We start from the raw sequence: 19,447 nt of genomic DNA on the forward strand, positions 1-19,447 counted from the left end.
GCTTAACCCACTTCTCATCACAAGCCTATGAAATAGTCATACCACTATCCACCCATGTTACTGATATAAAAATAGGCTTGACTTTGTGTGCCTTAATTTATTCGCTCTTATTATATCCTTAGCGGGTCTTTACACTATTATTACTCCTATTTAACTGATAAGAAGCACCAGGTTCATTGAAGAACTACAGAAAGAAGGCAACATTAGTGAAAAGAAAGGGCGGTCCCAAGTTTGTGAGCTTCGATGAATAAATGTTGGCTTTTCAGCGAGAAGAAAACAGGCAGGAAACGGCAGAAAGGAGCAGAAGGTGGTGCATTTCCCTGATTGGTTTCTGGTTTTAGAGCCAAAGTGACAACCTGTGAGCATTTGTTTAGGGATGTGGGGAGAGAGGAGGCTTATGGAGACCAGTAATAGCAATACAATCTAATAAAAAAAAAAAAACTAAGCTGTATGCTAAACATGTTTTAATTTTAAATCAAGCATTTGAGAAACATCATTACCTGCATTTTAAAAATGAGCACATTGAGGCTTAAGATCACATGGACAGGTAAATGGCAGAGCTCAAATTCAAAACCATATATTCTATCTCTAAAACCATGATATTTATCAACATGCAAGTACCTATTACTGCAATCCCTAGTAAATTCTTACTTCTATCCTTTCCCAAAGTTAAGTACTTAAATGAAACACACGTCTTTCAGCGCTATTGACTAAAACTCCTTTCCAAGTTGGAGGGGTAAGAGGGGAGAAATTTAAAAAATATTTTCATTTACTTATGGATGATAAGAGTCTGTAATAAAATCTAAAATCTAATTCATCAATTGTGAAAACTGAAATGGAAATTAGAACATGAATGTTAAGTAATGTACCCTTCCATTGCTCTTCCCAGATCACTGTCTTAGATGCTATTTGGGTCACTGGAACTTTTTTCCTTTTTAGTGATGCTGTGAAAACAAACAAACAACAAAAACCACCAAGAGTGCAAATAAGATCTGAATTCAAATCCCTTCTAACTTCCCATCCAACTGGCTGAAGGCAAGTCTCTTGACCTTTTCTGAGCCTTAGGTTACTATACTTGTAAATATCAGATTTTCAAGAGGAGGATAAAGATTATATATTTTGATATATAGCCAAAGTATTATGCAAGAGAGTTGGGGGGAGAAACAGCGTGGGTATAGGATACATTTTTTTTTTCCTCTTTTAGGGCTGCACCCATGGCATATGGAAGTTTTCAGACTAGGGGTAGAATCGGAGCTGCAGCTGCCAGCCTATGCCACAGCTACAGCAATGCGGGATCTGAGCTGCGTCTATGACCTATACCAGAACTCACTGCAATGCTGTATCCCCAACCCACTGAGCGAGAGCAGGGATCGGACCCGCGTCCTCACAGATACTAGTTGGATTCATTTCCACTGCACCACAAAGGGAACTCCAAGGATATATCTTTATTAAATGAAACAAACTAATTTTTAAAATTATTATCATTCAGCACCTCCTGACTCATCTTTGCCCACACTTTGATTGCCTGGAGTTTTATGTTTCCCCTCATGACCTAACCTTGAAATGTTTTCTTGGCATCTATTCAAAAGGAGAAGGAGAGGAAAAAACGGCTTAAAACACCCACACGCTGGAATATAAAGTTGCAAAAGCAAAGCCACTTAAAATTTTGTCTGTCCTTACATGTAACACACATATTAAAGCTCTTAATGAAAGAATCCAGTGAATTAATACAATTAATCTAAAGATTTGGGGAAAATACCTACTTGCTTAACCTCCCTGAGAAAGTCACCAGAAAGAAATCGGCAGCTTAATTTACATGAAGGTGACCGAGCTAAAACAATTCTGTATCATGTTTATACACTGACCTCCTCTTCTAATGTTAATTTATAAAAACCAAGGAAGGATCATTTCATGCCTAATGAGAATGATAAAACGTGAGGACAATGATATAACATGGCAGAATGGAACATCGACTGGCTTAGGAATCTGGAAGATGAGTTCTAGTTTTTGCCCTGCCACCAATAAGCAGCTGTGTGACCTCGAACAAGTTATTTTCCCTCTCTGGGCTTCAGTTTTCACACATGTAAAAATAACTGGGCTCTGACAATTACTTTACAGGTTAAGTGTGATTTGAGGGTAAAGATGATCCAGATACTATTGCTGGGCATCTTGGCCATCTGTTTGGAGGCTGAGAAGACTCCTGGGAGGTAACTCAAGTGTGTCAATTGCTGGGATTCAGAGCCATGTTCAAAACAGTACTGAGTGGCCTGATTGACGCCCATATCCTACAGGTAAGGGGTTTTCTGAGAAAGAAATTATCCCAGAAGATGAGGTTTTCATCATGACAAAGCCACGTGTTCCTCCTGTGTCTGAGGCTCAGACGTGCGCCCAGGTCCATCCATGCATGAATTCCATAAGGACCCAAAGGACCTTTAAGCAAAACTAAAGTGGCTATTTCATTCTGCCCTGTAGAATTCTGTGTTGCAGTTAACATCACTTGGGGGCCACTCCAGCTGATTAGACGGGTTAGCACTCTGATTGGAGCATGGAGTCCAAGGAGGTGTGGATTGAATTTCAACCTGTCACATTCCAGCTGTGTGGCCCTAGGCTAGTGACTTCATAGTTCTGAACCTCAGTTTTTTCATCTGTCAGATGAGAATTACAATGTCTTCTTTCTCAAAGTCTATTAAGATAGTTCAAGTGGCTCTATAGCACTCACATGGCACCTGGCCAATGGCATCTATTCAATGTTTTAATATTACTGCTCCCACCAAAATGACTGAGGTTGTCATTACAGCATGCCGAAGGAGGGAGAGCCCTTCTCGGTCCCATGAGTTCACCACAGGCCACTTGCATGGAAGAATCCTGCTGGTTACTTGTAGGAGCTGCAATGCCCTCAGAAAGCCTTCCTTGCTGAGTGCAGTGCACTGAGTCAGTGGCCAGACCAAGAAGAGAGAGGACCACCTGGGAAGCTGTGGCACTGCTGTGCTGACAGAAAACCAGTGGCCACTGGTGGGAAAGTCCTTTGACCACTGACAAATGGTGCAATGATGGTGCCCTGCCCCCTCGAAGAGCAGTTGTTTTCTTGGAAGCATTGCAACACATTTTGGGAACTGCAGGACCTACTAGGAGGATGTTTTCAAGGAATACTCAAGGGAGCCTGGAGAATCTGGGTTCATTTATTTACTCAAAAACATTTACCGAGCAATCACTAGGTGTCAAGAACTCTTCCAGGCAGTAGGAAAACATACTCAGCAAGATGAACAGAGTTCCTGCTTTCATGAAGCTTGCTTTCTAGGACTGACTGTAAATATAAAAATGCACAAGGAGATTTTCATTTAGCGGTAAGTCTGTGAAAAGAATAAAGTGTCCTGGGGACAATGACAGAGAGTGAGAGGGTAGTCAGTCATGGCCCCACTGTGCAAATGGCTTTTGAGCTGAAACCAGAATGAGAACTCTCCCTTTGAGGAGATCTGGGGCAAGACTGGGTGAGACAGAGGGAAGATCAAGTGCAAAGATCCTGGGTCAGGAATGGGAGACAGAGCAAGGGTGTCTGAAGTAAAGCTCAAGTGGAAAAGCAGTTTGACACAGGAGAAGTTAAGAGAGCCAGATGGATTGCAAAGGATCTTTGAGGCCACAAACCTAAACATACACACACACACATCATTAAAGAAAAACCTCTGAAACTGAAAAGCTAATAGAAGCCAAAAGAAGCAAGAGGGTGAAATAGTGTTAATTTCCAAACAAACAGATGAAGTAATTGGGTTAATTATCAAAGAGGAGGAAGGTTATCACGTTCAGCATGTTTTGGGGTCTAGCGCAGGGTTGGGCTCTGAGGTCACACAAACTCCATGTTCTCAGGCAGTGTCCTATCAATTTCTTATCAAAAAAGGGTCAGTAGGTTGTATTTTCAAACACGATTCTAACAGAAACTAGGAGATGTCATTGAATGAGAGTGGACCCAGAGGCAGAAGGTCAGGGGTAACATTTAAACTGCAAGGCTGTGCAACATCCATATGGAAGAACTTGGGAACTCCCACCAGTTTCATTGAGACTGCTTCTTTAGCTCTAAGTTTAAAGTAATTGCGACCAAATAAGGAGATTGGGAAAATTATACAAGATCATGTATTTGAGAGTTCCATGGAAATTGTGAAGCACTGCCCAAATATTCATTGGTTTTACTTTTTAATATTTCTTGTTAAAATTTCTTGTCATTGCTGTTTTCAAGCAAAACCACTAGAGGTCAGAATTTCACATAAATTGAAGAAACCACTGACATGGGGGAAAATTTTTTTCCTACTAAGCAGCATAAAATAATAAATTTAAGGCATAGGAAGATAAATAAAAGTGGCTTTCAACAAAGATCTTTTGATAACTGGAGCAATTATCATTCTCAAAACTGTTACACAACAGACTTAGACAAATAGATGGAAAAAGGAAAGATAAATAGAATTTTTAAGTATCTATTCATGATGTCTACACAGCTTAAAGTTTACATTGATTACCTGATATTATTCTTAAAACAGGACTATGAGGAAGCTCATTTTGCAAATAAATAAACTAAATCATAAAGAGATGTAATACCATGCTGAAGATCAAGCAGATTGAATCCAATGTCTTTTTTTTCCCATTAAGTCAAGCTTGGTAAATAGTGCAATAAAAAAAAATGGTGTCTCTGTATTAGAAAACATATTATATGACAAATTAGCATTGTTGGTTTTATACTTACAACTCTCTATATTTTTATTTAATTTCAAGTCTACAAAATGAATTTAGGGAAAACTTCTTTTATTGTCTGTTTCTCAGAGTATCTAGAAGTTTCTGAGCACAAGGATGATAAATATGGTATTAAGATGGTTAGCCATGGAGAAAAATACAGAACTGCTTGCTCTTAAGAAACTTATTTAAAATGTTTACTTAGTCATCAAGTTTGCTGTTCTTGTTTGTTTGTTTTTTGTAGAGATAAATATACAAGTCTGTCTTGGTCAAGGGTGGAGAGGGCTGTAGTCATGTTCATGAAGGGATGAGGTAGGGTAAGTGACAGTTTATATCTTGAGAGAAGACACAAAAAGTCTTGCTTTGGTATATCCACAATGATTAGCACAGTGCATAGAGCAGAGGAAAGGCAGTGATGATTAGCTTGATGCTATGCGTCTTTTGTACATATAGGCAATTTGCGAAGGAAAATGAGGGAACTGGGCCTTGACCCCAAGAGTTTGTAATCTAACACCAGCTTGAAATGCAGGTACAAGTTCTAGGACAAGTCTTTCCTTAGCTTGAAGGCTTTAGCATCCCATATGATGCCTGGGACTTGGTATTCAGTACACTCCAGAATCTCGGAATCTCTTAAATAATAAATTAGAAGGCAACTTAGAATCCATTTGATGCCAAGTCCCCAGGCTCTCGTGGAAGAAGAAATCATACCGTGTCTGTAACAGACTTAGTTTGGGAACTCAGGGTTCCAGAGGACTCTTTCCCTAGTCTTTCCTCCCCAGGAACACTCACCTTTTCCTTTGGTCACATTTTGCCTTGTAATCATTTTGTAATTTCTACACAGGCTCAGGAAGAGAGTTAAAGAGGTTTCTATTGTTTTAAATCTTAAGAGAGTTTCTAATGAGGTGGGAGAAAGTATATGTTAAGTAAAATAATGATAAGAAGAAGACCCATGGTGGACCCCACACTGGTATCCAACAATAATGAATTGCTCTCTGCTCTCCCTCCTAAATTATTTCTCTCTCCATTGCTCATGATACTTATGTGTATCATTTAATGAATCTCTTGTGCCTGAAATAGTGCTTAGCACTTAATAGGTATTCAATATACGTTGGATGAGTTGGAATGAACAGAATTGTTTAATTGGAATGCACTGTATTCTGGACATTATTTTACAACACTTGGTCCCTTCTCTGAGTTCGAAAGCTGTAGTTCGCAAGAAAAATTAAAGAGTTCTACTCTTAAATGGATTCTCCCATTTGCAGAGACAAAGAAAACTTTCATTTTTAGCAATTCCCATGAAACCCGAGGAATAATCATAGTTTCCTCTATTCTATGGAAAGTCCAGTAATAGTTTTAAGTAAATACTTTATTTCTAACCAAAACTTTCTTTTCTGCACATTTGCCCTTGTGTTATTCATTTGTTCACCCAAGAAATTATTTGGAAGCCCTAAGGTCTCATTTTTCCTCCCTGCATTTATTCTGTGGTATCAAAGGTTAAAACTTGGATTGCAATCTTAGGAGGAAATTAATTCACTGATTAAGAAAAGTGCACTTTAAGCAATACACATTTAAATAACTGACAAGTATGGGGCAATGTATTTCTGTTTTTTTTTTTTCTTTTTTTTTTTTTTTAAAGACCCTTTTTTTTCTACTTAAATTTTAAGCAGTTGCGGTTCTTCCACCCTCTAGCTTGGAGAAACACAGCATGAATTACTAATAAGGAAACACCAATTTGTACTGCAGTGACCACTTTCAGAACAAAAGGGTCAGAGCTGAGACCAGGAAAACAGCAGCATTTTTTACCAACCCATTGCTCGAAGCACATTTGGACCTTGGCACCCCTTGAAAAAAATGTTTGCAGTATTCTCTCACCCTTTAGCTGAAGGCACTTGGCCCTAAAGTCTCCACTTTCAAATAAAGAAATGTTCATTTCTATACTACCTGCAATCCTAGATGAAAAACTTCCTCTTCATCAGAACCCAGGAGCCCATTAATTTATGAAATATATAAAAGAATTCATTTTTACTTTACTGAGCTTTTGTCTGGTAGCTTTATCAGCACCATATAAGAAAGCAGCTGGAATAAAAACAGCCCATGAATAGAGATGCCCTTAAGGAAAGAACTCCTGAAGATCAATGTCTTGCTTGTGTATCACCGCTTGAGCAGCATGGAAGCAGGAATTCCCTCTGCCCTGGGCAGATTCCATCACATCCCTGCCCTGGGGCTCCACCCCCTCTCAACATTCTCTTACCTAACAGCAAGGGAGATTTTTAAATAAGCAACAAGACAATGATCTTCCAAGACAGAAGGCAAGTGGGAGGACTCTAGGGAGGGGAGTAGAGAAAGTCACTGGGAGCTAGAGTGGGGTGGAGAGATGAAGTAAGAGAGCATACTTATTAAATAGGAAAATTTCATTTTTCTTTCCTCACCTTTGGGTCCTGGTGAAATTGTGTGTGTGGCACAGACTTCAGCGGTAGGACGACTGTCGATGTCCAGACCCAGACTCTGAATCTGCAAAAGAAAGAGCACCAGGAGGATGAACTGGTTTCTTCGAGGTCCAGCTCCAGAGCCACCCATTGCTGTGGTTCTCCCCAAAAGAGGGTTGCTCAGAAGTGTCAAATAAGCAGCTTTATTTTAAGTAAAATTTTCTTCTTTGGGGAAGACAGGGACGTCTCTGGAACACACATTCAGTCCAAAAAAGGCTATAAAGACAGGAAGGAAGCATATCCTAGGTTGTTTATTTTCTCAGTGTTCCAAATGAACCATACATTGTCCAGACTGTTTATTTTCAAGTGACAACAGTTTATTGAAACTTATCTCAAAACTAAACACTCAAGTGTACAGGTCAGTAGAAACATCCCAGAGAACAGAGGGGATAGAGATACCTCTGGCTCAATATATGAATGGACGGTTTACTATTCAAACTGCATTTGAATGTTGGGGTACCAGAAAGATTAAGCCAGAGATTTCTCGAATAACCTACATAGTGTATAATTGCTATGCAAAACTTTGAGCTTTGGCATAAGAAAATATTCACTACCAGCTGCTAGTAGCAGCTGAACACTAATACTCCTCTCACTGCTCTCCATGACCTTGTTTCCTTCTCTTGCTACCAAGACTTGTCTTGGACTAAACCCCAAAGGAAAGAACATGACTTCACTGCAAAGCCCTTGGGCAATAAGAATCAAGAATATTAAAAATGTTTATAGCCCTGCCCTAGTAATTAGCCTTCTGGTACACTATCTTAAAGATATATTCTGAAATGTGGAGAAAGCTTTACTTAAAAGATGTGGCCAAAAGGGGAAGGGGCATCAATTGCCTCATGATACGTTAATGGTTGACAAATTGTAACAAGTACAAATGCATGATGAAACAACAGGACGATTTTATTAAAGATGTGTTTTCAGGAAATTTTTGATTGAATGGGGAGGAAAAAACTTGCAGTATCACATTTGCTAAAAAGCAGGCCTCATATAGACAGAGATAATATAGCTTCAATTACTGATGTATATACAGAGATAGAAATCTCTGGTACAACCACTATAGAAAACAGTATGAGGTACCTCAGAAAACTAAATATAGAACTACCATATGATCCCGCAATCCCACTCCTGAGCATATATATGGACAAAATATTCATTCAGAAAGATACATGCACCCCTATGTTCAATGCTGCACTATTTACAATAGCTGAGACATGAAAGCAGCCTAAATGTCCATCAACAGATGAATAGATTTCGAAGATGTGGTGTATATATATAAAATATACAATGGAATACTACTGAGTCATAAAAAAGAACAAAATAATGCCATTTGCAGCAACATGGATGCAACTAGAGATTCTCATACTAATTGAAGTAAGAAAGGCAAATACCACATTATATCACTTATATGTGGAATCTAAAATATGGCACAAATGAAGCTATCTACAAAGCAGAAACAGGCTCACACAGACACAGAGAACAGACTTGTGACTGCCAAGGCGGAGGGCAGAGGGAGTAGGATGGAATGGAAGTTTGGGGTTAGTAAACGCAAACCGTTACATTTAGAATGGATAAGCAATGAGGTCCTACTGTACAGCACAGAGAACTATACCCAATCTCTTGGGAGAGAACATGATGGAAGATAACATGAGAAAAAGAATGTGTAGATATATACATGATGGGGTCACTTTCCTATACATAAGAAATTGGCACAACAATGTAAATCAATTATGTGTGTATATATATATTTTTTGTCTTTTTGCCTTTTCTAGGGCCACTCCCACGGTATATAGAGGTTCCCAGGCTAGGGGTTGAATCGGAGCTGTAGATGCTGGCCTACACCAGAGCCACAGCAACGTGGGATCTGAGCCACGTCTGCAACCTACACCACAGCTCACCGCTACGTCGGATCATTAACCCACTGAGCAAGGGCAGGGATCGAACCCACAACCTTATGGTTCCTAGTCGGATTCGTTAACCATTGCACCATGATGGGAACTCCTAAATCAACTATATTTTAATAAAAATAAGGGGAAAAAAAGGGATGCCACTACTAGTAATGGTCAATCTAAGAAATACAGTGGGAGTTTGTTTCCTAGGGCTGCGGTAACAAAAGTACCACAAAGTGACTTAAACAACAAACATTTGTTGTCTCACTACTCTGTAGGCAAGAAATCTGAGATCAACTTATTGGCAGGGCCACACCTCCTTTGAAGGCATGAGGAAAGGCTCTGTGCCAGGCCCTTCTCCGAGCTTTTGGCAGTGCCTTGGCTTGTGACATCGTAACTCCCGTCTTCATAAGAGTTCTCCCTGTGTGTCTGTGTGTCTGTGTCCAAATGCATGTATTCCCTTTTTACAGGCATACCATTTATAATGGATCAGGACACACGCTAATGACTTCACTTTAACTTAATTACCTCTGTAACAACCCTGTCTCTAAACACAGATACATTATGAAGTACTGGGGTTAGGACTTAAACATTTTTTTTTTTTTTTTTTTTTTTGGTCTGGGGAGACACAATTTAACCCATAACAACAGGCTTACACTATGACAAAATTGATTGTTTTGTAAGCTATACAGAGAAAGGAACTGGCATTAATTGAACAGTCCTTATGTGCAAGGATAAGGTTACTCTCTCATTTATCTGATTTAGACTTTAAAACAGTCCTTTGGAATAGACTGTGATTCTTTCGTTTTGCAGTTCAAGTACCTGAGGCTCAGAAAAGTTAAGCAGTGTGCCCAAGGTCACTCTGACTGTTGATTTTATGCACCATGTTGACTAGTTCATGGGTGCCAGATACTTGGCTAAACTTGATTTGGGGGTTTGTCAGTGAGGAGGTTTCCAGATGAGATCAGCACTTGAACTGGTAGACTGAATAGAGCAGATTGCCCTCCCCAGAGTGACAGGGCCTCATCCAATCCTTCGAAAGTCTGAGTACAACAAAAAGACAAAGAAAGGGAGAATTTGCTCTCTGCTCGAGTGCTTGAACTGGAACTGGTTTTCGCCTGCACTTGGACCAGAACTTACAGCATCATTTGTGCTGGTTCTTGGGTCTTTGGGCTGGGATTGAGACTTCGCTTTGGCTCCCCTGATTCTCAAAGCCTTTGCGCTTGGGCTGAAACTATGCCTCTGGCTTTCCTGGGCCTCCAGTTTGCAGATGGCAGATTGTGGAACTTCTCATCTTTCTTCCATAATCATGTAAGCCAGTTCCTTATAATAAATCTTTCTATCTCTAGAGAGAGCTACATAAAGATAGATCTAGATCTAGATACATCTTGTTGGGTTCTGTTTCTCTGGAGAACTCTGATGAATAATTACCCATTGAAAGGGGAATACAAGAAATTCAAATACAAATTATGTCTTAAAATTTCTGCTTCAAAATGCTACCTGGATTCCATAAGGCTGAATATTCTCAAGCTGTGAAGGTGTACTCATTTTCACACATACTTAAAATGTCCAAAGTGGATGCATCTTTCATGTTAACGGTGACAGGAACATAGTGGGAATTAATAGAATGGCATGAGAAGCCTCGAATTCTACATCTGTCATAACTAGATGTATGACATAGAGGATATCACTCAACTTCAAATGTCACAAGACATATAAGTGAGTTTGGACTTGATATTTAATGTGCTTTATGAATTCAATGATTCTTTGAAAATAGGCATTCTCTCAGTTATTTAGACTATTCAAAATCTATTTCACATTTTTCAATTCTTTTTCAAGCACTGTAAACACAAAAAAAATACATTCTTTACAATTTCACTGGTATCAGTTTGAAGCAACAGTCTTTAGTATTTTTCCTTGGGATGTCCTATTCCTGTTCTTTCCAATATTTTTTTTTCTAAAACTCAACAATGCATATAAATGCCTTCCTATATTAATGAATAGACTGTTACACAAAAATTTAAATTAGTGCAGATTATTCATCACATATTTTATATGTAAGGCATGATTTAGTCAGTAATGTTCTATTGTTGGGAATTTAAATTTTTAATATTATAACACTATGATAAACATCTTAAGAGCTCAATCTGTGTTTCCATTTTTTTTATCTTGGATAAGATGAATATATATGGTTTGGTAACTAACTGAATGTTGAGACCAACAGATAAAGAGAAAAAGTTTTAAATAATTCATATATCATAATCATATTGTGCTCTCAATTCTTGTGGAGACTATGCTCTGCAGGATTGAATTTTTTTCTCATATGGCTTGGAAATTAAAGTTTTTCCTCACTGATAAATATGGGAGCTTATAAATAGATGGCTATTTAAAGAAAAGGACTTTCATTGACTGAAGAGGAATGCTCTGCTTTTAGCTAGGATTTACCGAGAAATGCGATCCTAAAAAACACTTTTCAGTTTCAATCTTGATGATGGGAAAAACACTACTGCTACTAAGAAACCCTGGCTATGAATTAAAAAAAATAATTTTGAGGGGAAAATAATGAGGATGGGTGAGTTTAAGGGTCATGGAAATAATAGGATTTATATTACAGGCAGGCATTTTGGAAGTCAGGTCTTGATCCTAGGGGAAACTCTAGAATTTAAGATTCCAATCTGAGAGCCATAAGTATGGAGATTATCAAGTAGAATTTTGAGTGAGAAAAGAAGTTCAAGACTATGGATGCCAAGAGAGTCTATATTCAGGGGTTAAAAGGTGAAAGAAGGGTTAACAAATAGATCAGAGAGGGAGCAAAATGCCATGGAAGCCAAAGAACAAGAAAGTCTAAAAGTACAAACGGTCCCAATTAATGCATGGAAACATAAGACGAAGGCTGAGCATAAGCCATGGGATTTAGAAGTCAATACTTTATAAATAGAACCTTATGAATCAAAGAGAACATGCAATGAAGAGATTTCATCACGTTGAGAGGAAAGGAGTGTCAAGGAGTCTCATGATCCCAGGGAAAGTCATTATTGAACAGGCACAGTAATAAGAAAACTAATAATAACACTTACCTTCATTGACCCATGTCTCTCCTGCTTACTTACTCTCAGCATCTAAGAACACGCTCTATTTCATCTGAAGGGTTCTAAACAATGTTTAAACCACAGTGCAGTTAAACTTGAAGAATGCGGTAGGTGAGACAAAAGGATCTAGAATAATTTACTGTGAAATTTGTTGACAAAGAAAGGAAAAATAATGTGAAGCAAATGTTAATGAAACGCTACCTGTGAATGATTGAAAGGAGGTGGTGTATATGGATGAAAATTATAACACTGTTGCTGTTGTTTAAAAACATTGTACAGGTTCCTTTATAACCCAGTAAACATGGAATAAATGAATGACATAAATTTTAAAAGGAGAGAAAGGATTGAATAAATGGAAAGAAGTTGTCAAAGGATGCTAAATATATTTTTTTTAAAGACAATCCACAGAATGGGAGAAAATCTTTGCAAGTGAATTGACTGACAAGGGATTAATCTCCAAATTTTATAAACAACTCCTGCAGCTCCATACCAAAAAAACACAAACAAGCCCATCAAAAAATGGGCAGAAGATCTCAACAGACAGTTCTCCAAAGAAGACATACAGATGGCTGAGAAACACATGAAAAGATGTTTAACATCACTCATTATTAGAGAAATGCAAATCAAAACCACTCTGAGGTACCACCTTACACCAGCCAGAATGGCCATCATCCAAAAGTCTACAAACAAGAAGTGCTAGAGAGGGTGTGGAGAAAAAGGAACCCTAGTACACTGTTGGTGGGATTGTAAATTGGTGCAACCACTGTGGAAAGCAGTATGGAGATTCCTCAGAAAACTAAAAATAGAACTACCATTTGATCCAGCAATCCTACTCCTGGGCATCTATCCAGAGAAAACCACGACTTGCAAATACACATGTACTCCAGTGTTTATTGCAGCACTATTTACAATAGCCAAAACATGGAAACAATCTAAATGTCCATTGACAGAGGAGTGGATCAAGATGTGGTACATATACACAATGGAATATTACTCAGCCATTAAAAAGAATGAAATACCGGCATTTTTAGCAACATGGATGGACCTAGAAACTATCATGCTAAGTGAAGTCAGCCGTACAATGAGACACCAACATCAAATGCTTTCACTGACATGTGGAATCTGAAAAAAGGATAGACTGAACTTCTTTGCAGAACAGATGCTGACTCACAGACATTGCAAAACTTATGGTCTTCAGAGGAGACAGTTTGGGGGGTGAGGGGATGTGCTTGGGCTGTGGGATGGAAATCCTGTGAAACTGGATTGTTATGATCATTATACAACTACAGATGTGATAAATTCATTTGAGTAATAAAAATAATATATTCTTTTTAGCATATGATAAGTATCTAATGCCTACTAGAAAGATTTCTGTCGAGACTTAAAAGAATTCACTCTCAGTTAGCTAGAAAATGAAGTCATTGAGAAGTATAATCCTGCTTTTCTTTAAAACATAGTTATTAAATGATAAACCAAACAAGGTTTCAGCTGGTATAAAACTAGAAGATATTAACAGTAAATCTAAAAACATTAGAATTAGTGGCTTATTTATAAAATTGTCTCTGTAATTCCACATTTTCCTGAAGTGTTCATCTTCCATTTCCCAAGGCATTGAAATTCCAGGTTTAAGATTCATGTGCATCCAAAAATGATGTGCCACTAGAGTTAATAACAAACAATATTTAACCCCCTCTCTGCCCCACTCTTCCACTCATTTTTCATGAGTTGAATGATGGCCCTGTGAAAGATATGTCTATGTTCCAATCCCTGGGATCTGTGAATGAGATCTTACTTGACTATGGGGTGTTTGCAGATGTCATTAAGCTAAAGATCTCAAGATGAGTTATCTGGATTATCTAGGTGGCCCCTAAATCCAATGACATATGTCCTTATAAGAGACATTCAAAGAAGACTCAGGGAGTTCTCTTGTGGCACAGCGGGTTAAGAAACCAGCATTGTCATTGCAGTGGGTCAGGTCACTGCTGTGGCACAGGTTTAGCACTGGCCTCGGAACTTCCACATGCCATGGGACAGCCAAAAAAAAAAAAAAAAAAAAGGAGACACAGGGATTAAAGAAGGAAAAGGCCATACGAGGACAGAGGCAGAGGTCAAAGTTATGCAGCACTAGCTAAGATACACATGGAGCACCAGAAACTAGAAGAAGCAAGGAAAGTTCCACTAGAGTCTTCAGAAGGACCTCAGCCTTGTCCTGCCAACACCTTTTTTTCATACTCTAGCCCTCAGAATTGTAAGATAATAAATGCCTGTTGTTTTAAGCCATCAAGTTTGCAGTAATTTGTTACAGCAGCCCTAGGAAAGTAATACACCATTCTTGTGATATTCATCCAGAGTTACCGGGAAGGAATGACACATCAAACATTTACTCAGCGTCTGACAGAGACCAAATAACATCTGTTCTTGTGCATTTTAATTATTATGCATCCAGCTTAGATGATATCTGGAGGGAAATGAAAAACAGGATATGAAACAAGCATATCCCAAGGCTGAAGTGTTTTACTAGTTAAAACAGGATAATGACAAAATGACAACCTCATCTCCTGCAGGAATTTCCTGACAAAGTGATATAGCTCAGCTTTGGACTTGGTTTTGTCTTTGTCCATTCACATATAAGTATCTTATTCAATTAAAGTTCTCTCTTGTGAGTTCATTTAATTGTATGCAGTTTGTAAAAAATGGAAATTAATAGAAAGGCCTTTAAAATGACATATTTAGAAAGTAACATGCTAAAACAACTTGTGTAACTATTTTATTTTTTTACCTTTTAAACTTCATATTTATAAAAGCATATTTTTAAAAAAATCAAGTGGTTTTAACAGGTTTGTGAGATAAAACACAAGCCTTCTGCAGTTCCTTCCCTATTCTTGATTCTCTCACTATTTTAATAATTTTAGTACTGCTTCTTTTATCTCCTCCATATTTTTAAATAACAAATTTATACTGATGTCCTTGATTTTCGTTTTTCTTCAATTTAAGATACTCATTGACTTCTTAATGTGGAAGATGGAGACTTCTTTCTTTTTCATCCCTAACCCTACATCTTCCTTCACAAACATTTCATTTCTTTCTCTTTGTAGTTTAATAATATTACCATTTCAATACAATTTGCAATGTATTATAAGGACCCTAGCAATTATTCATAGCTGAGTCACATGGTGCCTTATGACTACATATTGTTTCTTGAACTAATTTGTTTTCACAAGGTTTAATAATTGTGTTGTTTTCTTTTGCTAGCTTTCTATGTACCAATACTATAATAACTACTCATTCTTTGAGATTTGTTAGTTCTGTGGAAAACAGAAAATGCTCAATTCCTTTCCACTACTTTTCTTAGAAATTACTTCTTCTGGGACACTCTCATTCCAGTTGGATTTAGTATTATTTAGCCCTGTGGTAGAGATGTCATTTGGGGACCTATCTTCACCACTGTCTAGGAATCTGTATTACAACTCCTTTTCCTATATCCACATTTTTGTTCTTGGTTTTATATCTCATTTTGTGTATCATATCCTCTAGTAATTTCCTGAAAAAGAGTGAAGCTGCAGATACATTTTTGAGACTTGCATATCTGAAACTATAATACTTCTACCTCCAAATTATGTAATATTTTGTCTGGGTATAGAATTTTGGGTTGCAAATAATTTCACCCTGAGGTGTAAAAATGCCATTCTATTTTCTTCGAGCTTCCACTGTTGCTGTTGGGATGTTTGCTGTCATTCAAACTATCTTCACTTTGTACAAAATATTGTTTTCCTCTCTCTGAAATCTTTTAAGAGCATTTCTTTACACATTATGCACTGAAATTTCAGTAATATGTCTTTAATGTGGGATTTTTTGCATTCACTGCACTGGGTTATCTGTAGTCACTTTTCTGTTGCTTCTTATCTTCTGTAGTATCTATAATTATAGATTACTACATTTTTCTTCCATTACTGCTATTTTGATGACATTCTAGAGGAAATGTAGCATAAACATGTAGATCCAATCTGCCATATGGACTCAAATATTCCAAAGATTATGTTATAATATAGTTTCTAGCAACTCCTATAGGCAGGTCTGCAAAGGTAAGATTCAACAAATATATTCTTCCCCCTAAAGGAGGGAGTTCTGAATATGGCCACAAAAAGAGATCAGAGCATCCTTTCCACATAAGATGCATGAAACTAAACAAAATTATTAAAAATAACCATTGAAGGTTCTGAAAATTGACCAAAACAGACAATAAGTTTAGAAGCATTTATTCCTGAAAAAAAAAAGTGTCATAGCTTTGTGTGGGAACAATGAAAATATGAGTCTTTTATGTCAACTCCATCTCTCCTCCATCTCAGGTTGTGAAAGTAGCAGGTTAATCAGCATAAGGATGGTCAAAAAATCCAGCAACTCTGCTGCCACAGGAAGAGTCAGTATGGAAATGGGGTGTGTGAATACACACATAGATTAATGTAACTAACTAGTGAGTACAGAAACAAATCCTCACATTGATTGCTGACAAAGGTACGAAGGCAATTCAGTGGGGAAAATGACAGTCTTTAACAAATGATGCCACATGGAAAATTGGATTGACACATGAAAAGAAATAAACTTAGAACCATCCCTCATACTGTACTCAAAAATTAACTCAAAATGAGAGTTCCCGTCATGGCTCAGTGGTTAATGAATCCGACCAGGAACCATGAGGTTGCAGGTTCGATCCCTGGCCTCGCTCAGTGGGTTAAGGATCCACCTGTGAGCTGTGGTGTAGGCTGCAGATGAGGCTCAGATCCCACGTTGCTGTGGCTCTAGTGTAGGCCAGCGGCTACAGCTCCAATTAGACCCCTAGCCTGGAACCTGCACATGCTGTGATTGTGGCCCTAGAAAAAGGCAAGAAGACAAAAAAAAAAAAAAAAAAAAAAGAACTCAAAATGTATCAAAAAAGGAAATGTATGAGACAAAACTATAGAAATTACAGAAGAAAGCATAAAAGAAGATCTTCGTGAGCTTGAGTTAGGCAAAAGCGTCTTAGATGTTACACTGAAGCCACAGTCCATAAAAAAATTGATAAATTATACTACTTAATTTAAAACATTTGTGCTTAAGCACACATCCACACCATTAAGAATAAACAGACAAGGCATGGGTTGGAAGAAAATATTTGCAAATCATATATTCAGTAAAGGACTTGTAAACAACTGAATAATAAAAATACAACAGACTAAATAAAAACACATGAGCTAAATATTTGAACAGACATTTCTACCAAGAAGATAAATAGCTAATATATGCATGAAAAGATGCCCAACATCATTACTCCTTAAATTCCAATAAGATACTATTACACACAGATGAGACTAGCCATAAAAATAATAAAAAAGTAATAGTACTAAGTGTTGGCCAGGATGTAATAAACTGGAACACTCATTCATTACTGGTAGAGATGTAAAATGATACTATCATTTTGGAAAACTGTTTGGCAGTTTCTTAAAAAGTTAAAAGTATAAACTTAAAATCTAAGCCAGAAATTCAACACTTTGAACCTAAGAGAAATTAAAACATATGTCCAAACAATATTTATACATAAATTTTCATAAAAGCATTATTCATAATAGTCAAAAAATGGGAAACAATACAAATATCCATCAGTGATTGGATTTTGTCCACCAAGGAGTTTATTCATACAATGGATCAATAACATAAGAGGCAAACTACTGATACATGCAACAACATGGATGATGGCTCCCTTCCAACTCATGCTAAGTAGAGGAAAACAAACAAGAATTACTACATATCACATTATTCCTTATATATGAAATTTATATATGAAATTTCTAGAATAGGCAAGATGTTTAAAGATAAAAGGCAGATGAGTGGTTGCCTGAGGCTGGGGGTGGAAGCGGGAATTGATTTTGTATGGGCACAGTGGAACTTTTGGAAGTGATAGCTGTGTTATAAAATTGTATTACAGCAATGGTTGCACAACTATACAAATGTATTAAAAATTCCCACTCTTCATTCACAATTGGTTAATTGTATGATATATAATTTATACCTCCATAAAACTGTAAAAACAAAACAAAACCAAACCTGACTCACATTAAAAGTTAATTCCAAACTCTTGGAATGTTTTAATTCTCAGGAAGAATTTATAAGCCTGGAAATCATCAACTAGGTAAAACTGGTTTTGCCTCCCCTATGGAAATCTGTTCTTGTAGATCCAATTAAGTCATCAGTCTTAAGATTGTTTCCAGGCCAATATGTACTGATTCAGTGCACCTAAAGATTGTCTTTATGCGAGGCTTTTTCAGTCAAATCAATTGATAAAAAAAATAACTAGAGAAAAGAAAAATACTAATATGTATAAATTACTAAATTATATTATTTAAACACATCTAAGTATTAGCTTAATTACAAAAATTAATTACACTAAAGAACGTGGGTATCCCTCACCATTTACTTACTGAGGGATCAATACCTTCTGGTCCTAATGGAGCTTGAGGCAAGCTCTTGATTTTCATTATTTTTGTTCTGTGATTAATTATACATAGCAATTTCCTGAATAATATTGGATGGATTAGAACGAATAATTACATGGGCACATAATGATAGGAGTCTGGGTTTGAATGATAGATATGTGTGGTGAAAACGCATTCATTCATTTACTCCTTCAACAACTATGTATTATTTATCTGATATTGTAGCACAATATCTGGAGTTACAATAGTCCATAAGACATGGTCTTTTCCTTAAGGAATTTATTGTCTTTTTGAAAAGAGTGAGAAGGTTAAAAACAGTTGCCATTGCTCTTTTTATCTTTTTCCCCATTCTGAGAGGGATACAGACAGGCTATCCAGTTGCCATGGAAACCTATATAAGAGGGACCTGACCTAAGTTAGGATCAGGAAAAGTTTCCTTCATGGGATGTTGAACCAAATAAAGTTGGGAAGTTATAAAAGGAAGACGTTTCACATAGACAGAACAGCATATGCAGGCTTGGGTTGAGAGATGGAATGATATACATGGGGAACTGAAAACAGCTCATTGAGGCTAGAATTTGGAACTTGATGGGGGTAGATTAGTCTCAAGCTGAAGGTAAGGAATAGATACTGAAGAGCATGTAGGTGCTGCTCAGGACTTTGGAATGTACCAAGGGCACTGAAAGTGCATGAGGGAGTTTAAGAAAGATGTTGCTGTTGGACTTGAAAATCAGAATATGAGAGATATGTCAGAAATAGACTTTCATTAGCTTCATGTAATAGAAACTCGACAACATGACATA

General features: G+C 37.4%; 1 protein-coding gene across 17 annotated transcripts in view; it reads right to left on the reverse strand.

Moving 5' to 3' along the window:
* COLEC10 (collectin subfamily member 10) overlaps window positions 1-19,447 on the reverse strand; it is a 450,751-nt gene that overhangs the window by 43,822 nt on the left and 387,482 nt on the right. For 14 of the 17 annotated variants that reach the window (XM_021090573.1, XM_021090569.1, XM_021090571.1 and 11 more), the window contains one exon: window positions 7,146-7,227. Coding sequence is in view for 3 of the 17 variants with exons in the window: in XM_003361689.3 (XP_003361737.2) it covers window positions 7,146-7,293 (148 nt within the window). In the remaining 14 variants the exon portion in view is untranslated. Of the gene's footprint in view, window positions 1-7,145; window positions 7,462-19,447 lie in introns of those variants that run through there. The other 3 variants (XM_013986942.2, XM_013986941.2, XM_003361689.3) reach the window with 2 other exon arrangements.

This window comes from Sus scrofa, chromosome 4 (assembly GCF_000003025.6).
Source record: "Sus scrofa isolate TJ Tabasco breed Duroc chromosome 4, Sscrofa11.1, whole genome shotgun sequence".
In the NCBI taxonomy this organism is placed as follows: Eukaryota; Metazoa; Chordata; class Mammalia; order Artiodactyla; family Suidae; genus Sus; species Sus scrofa.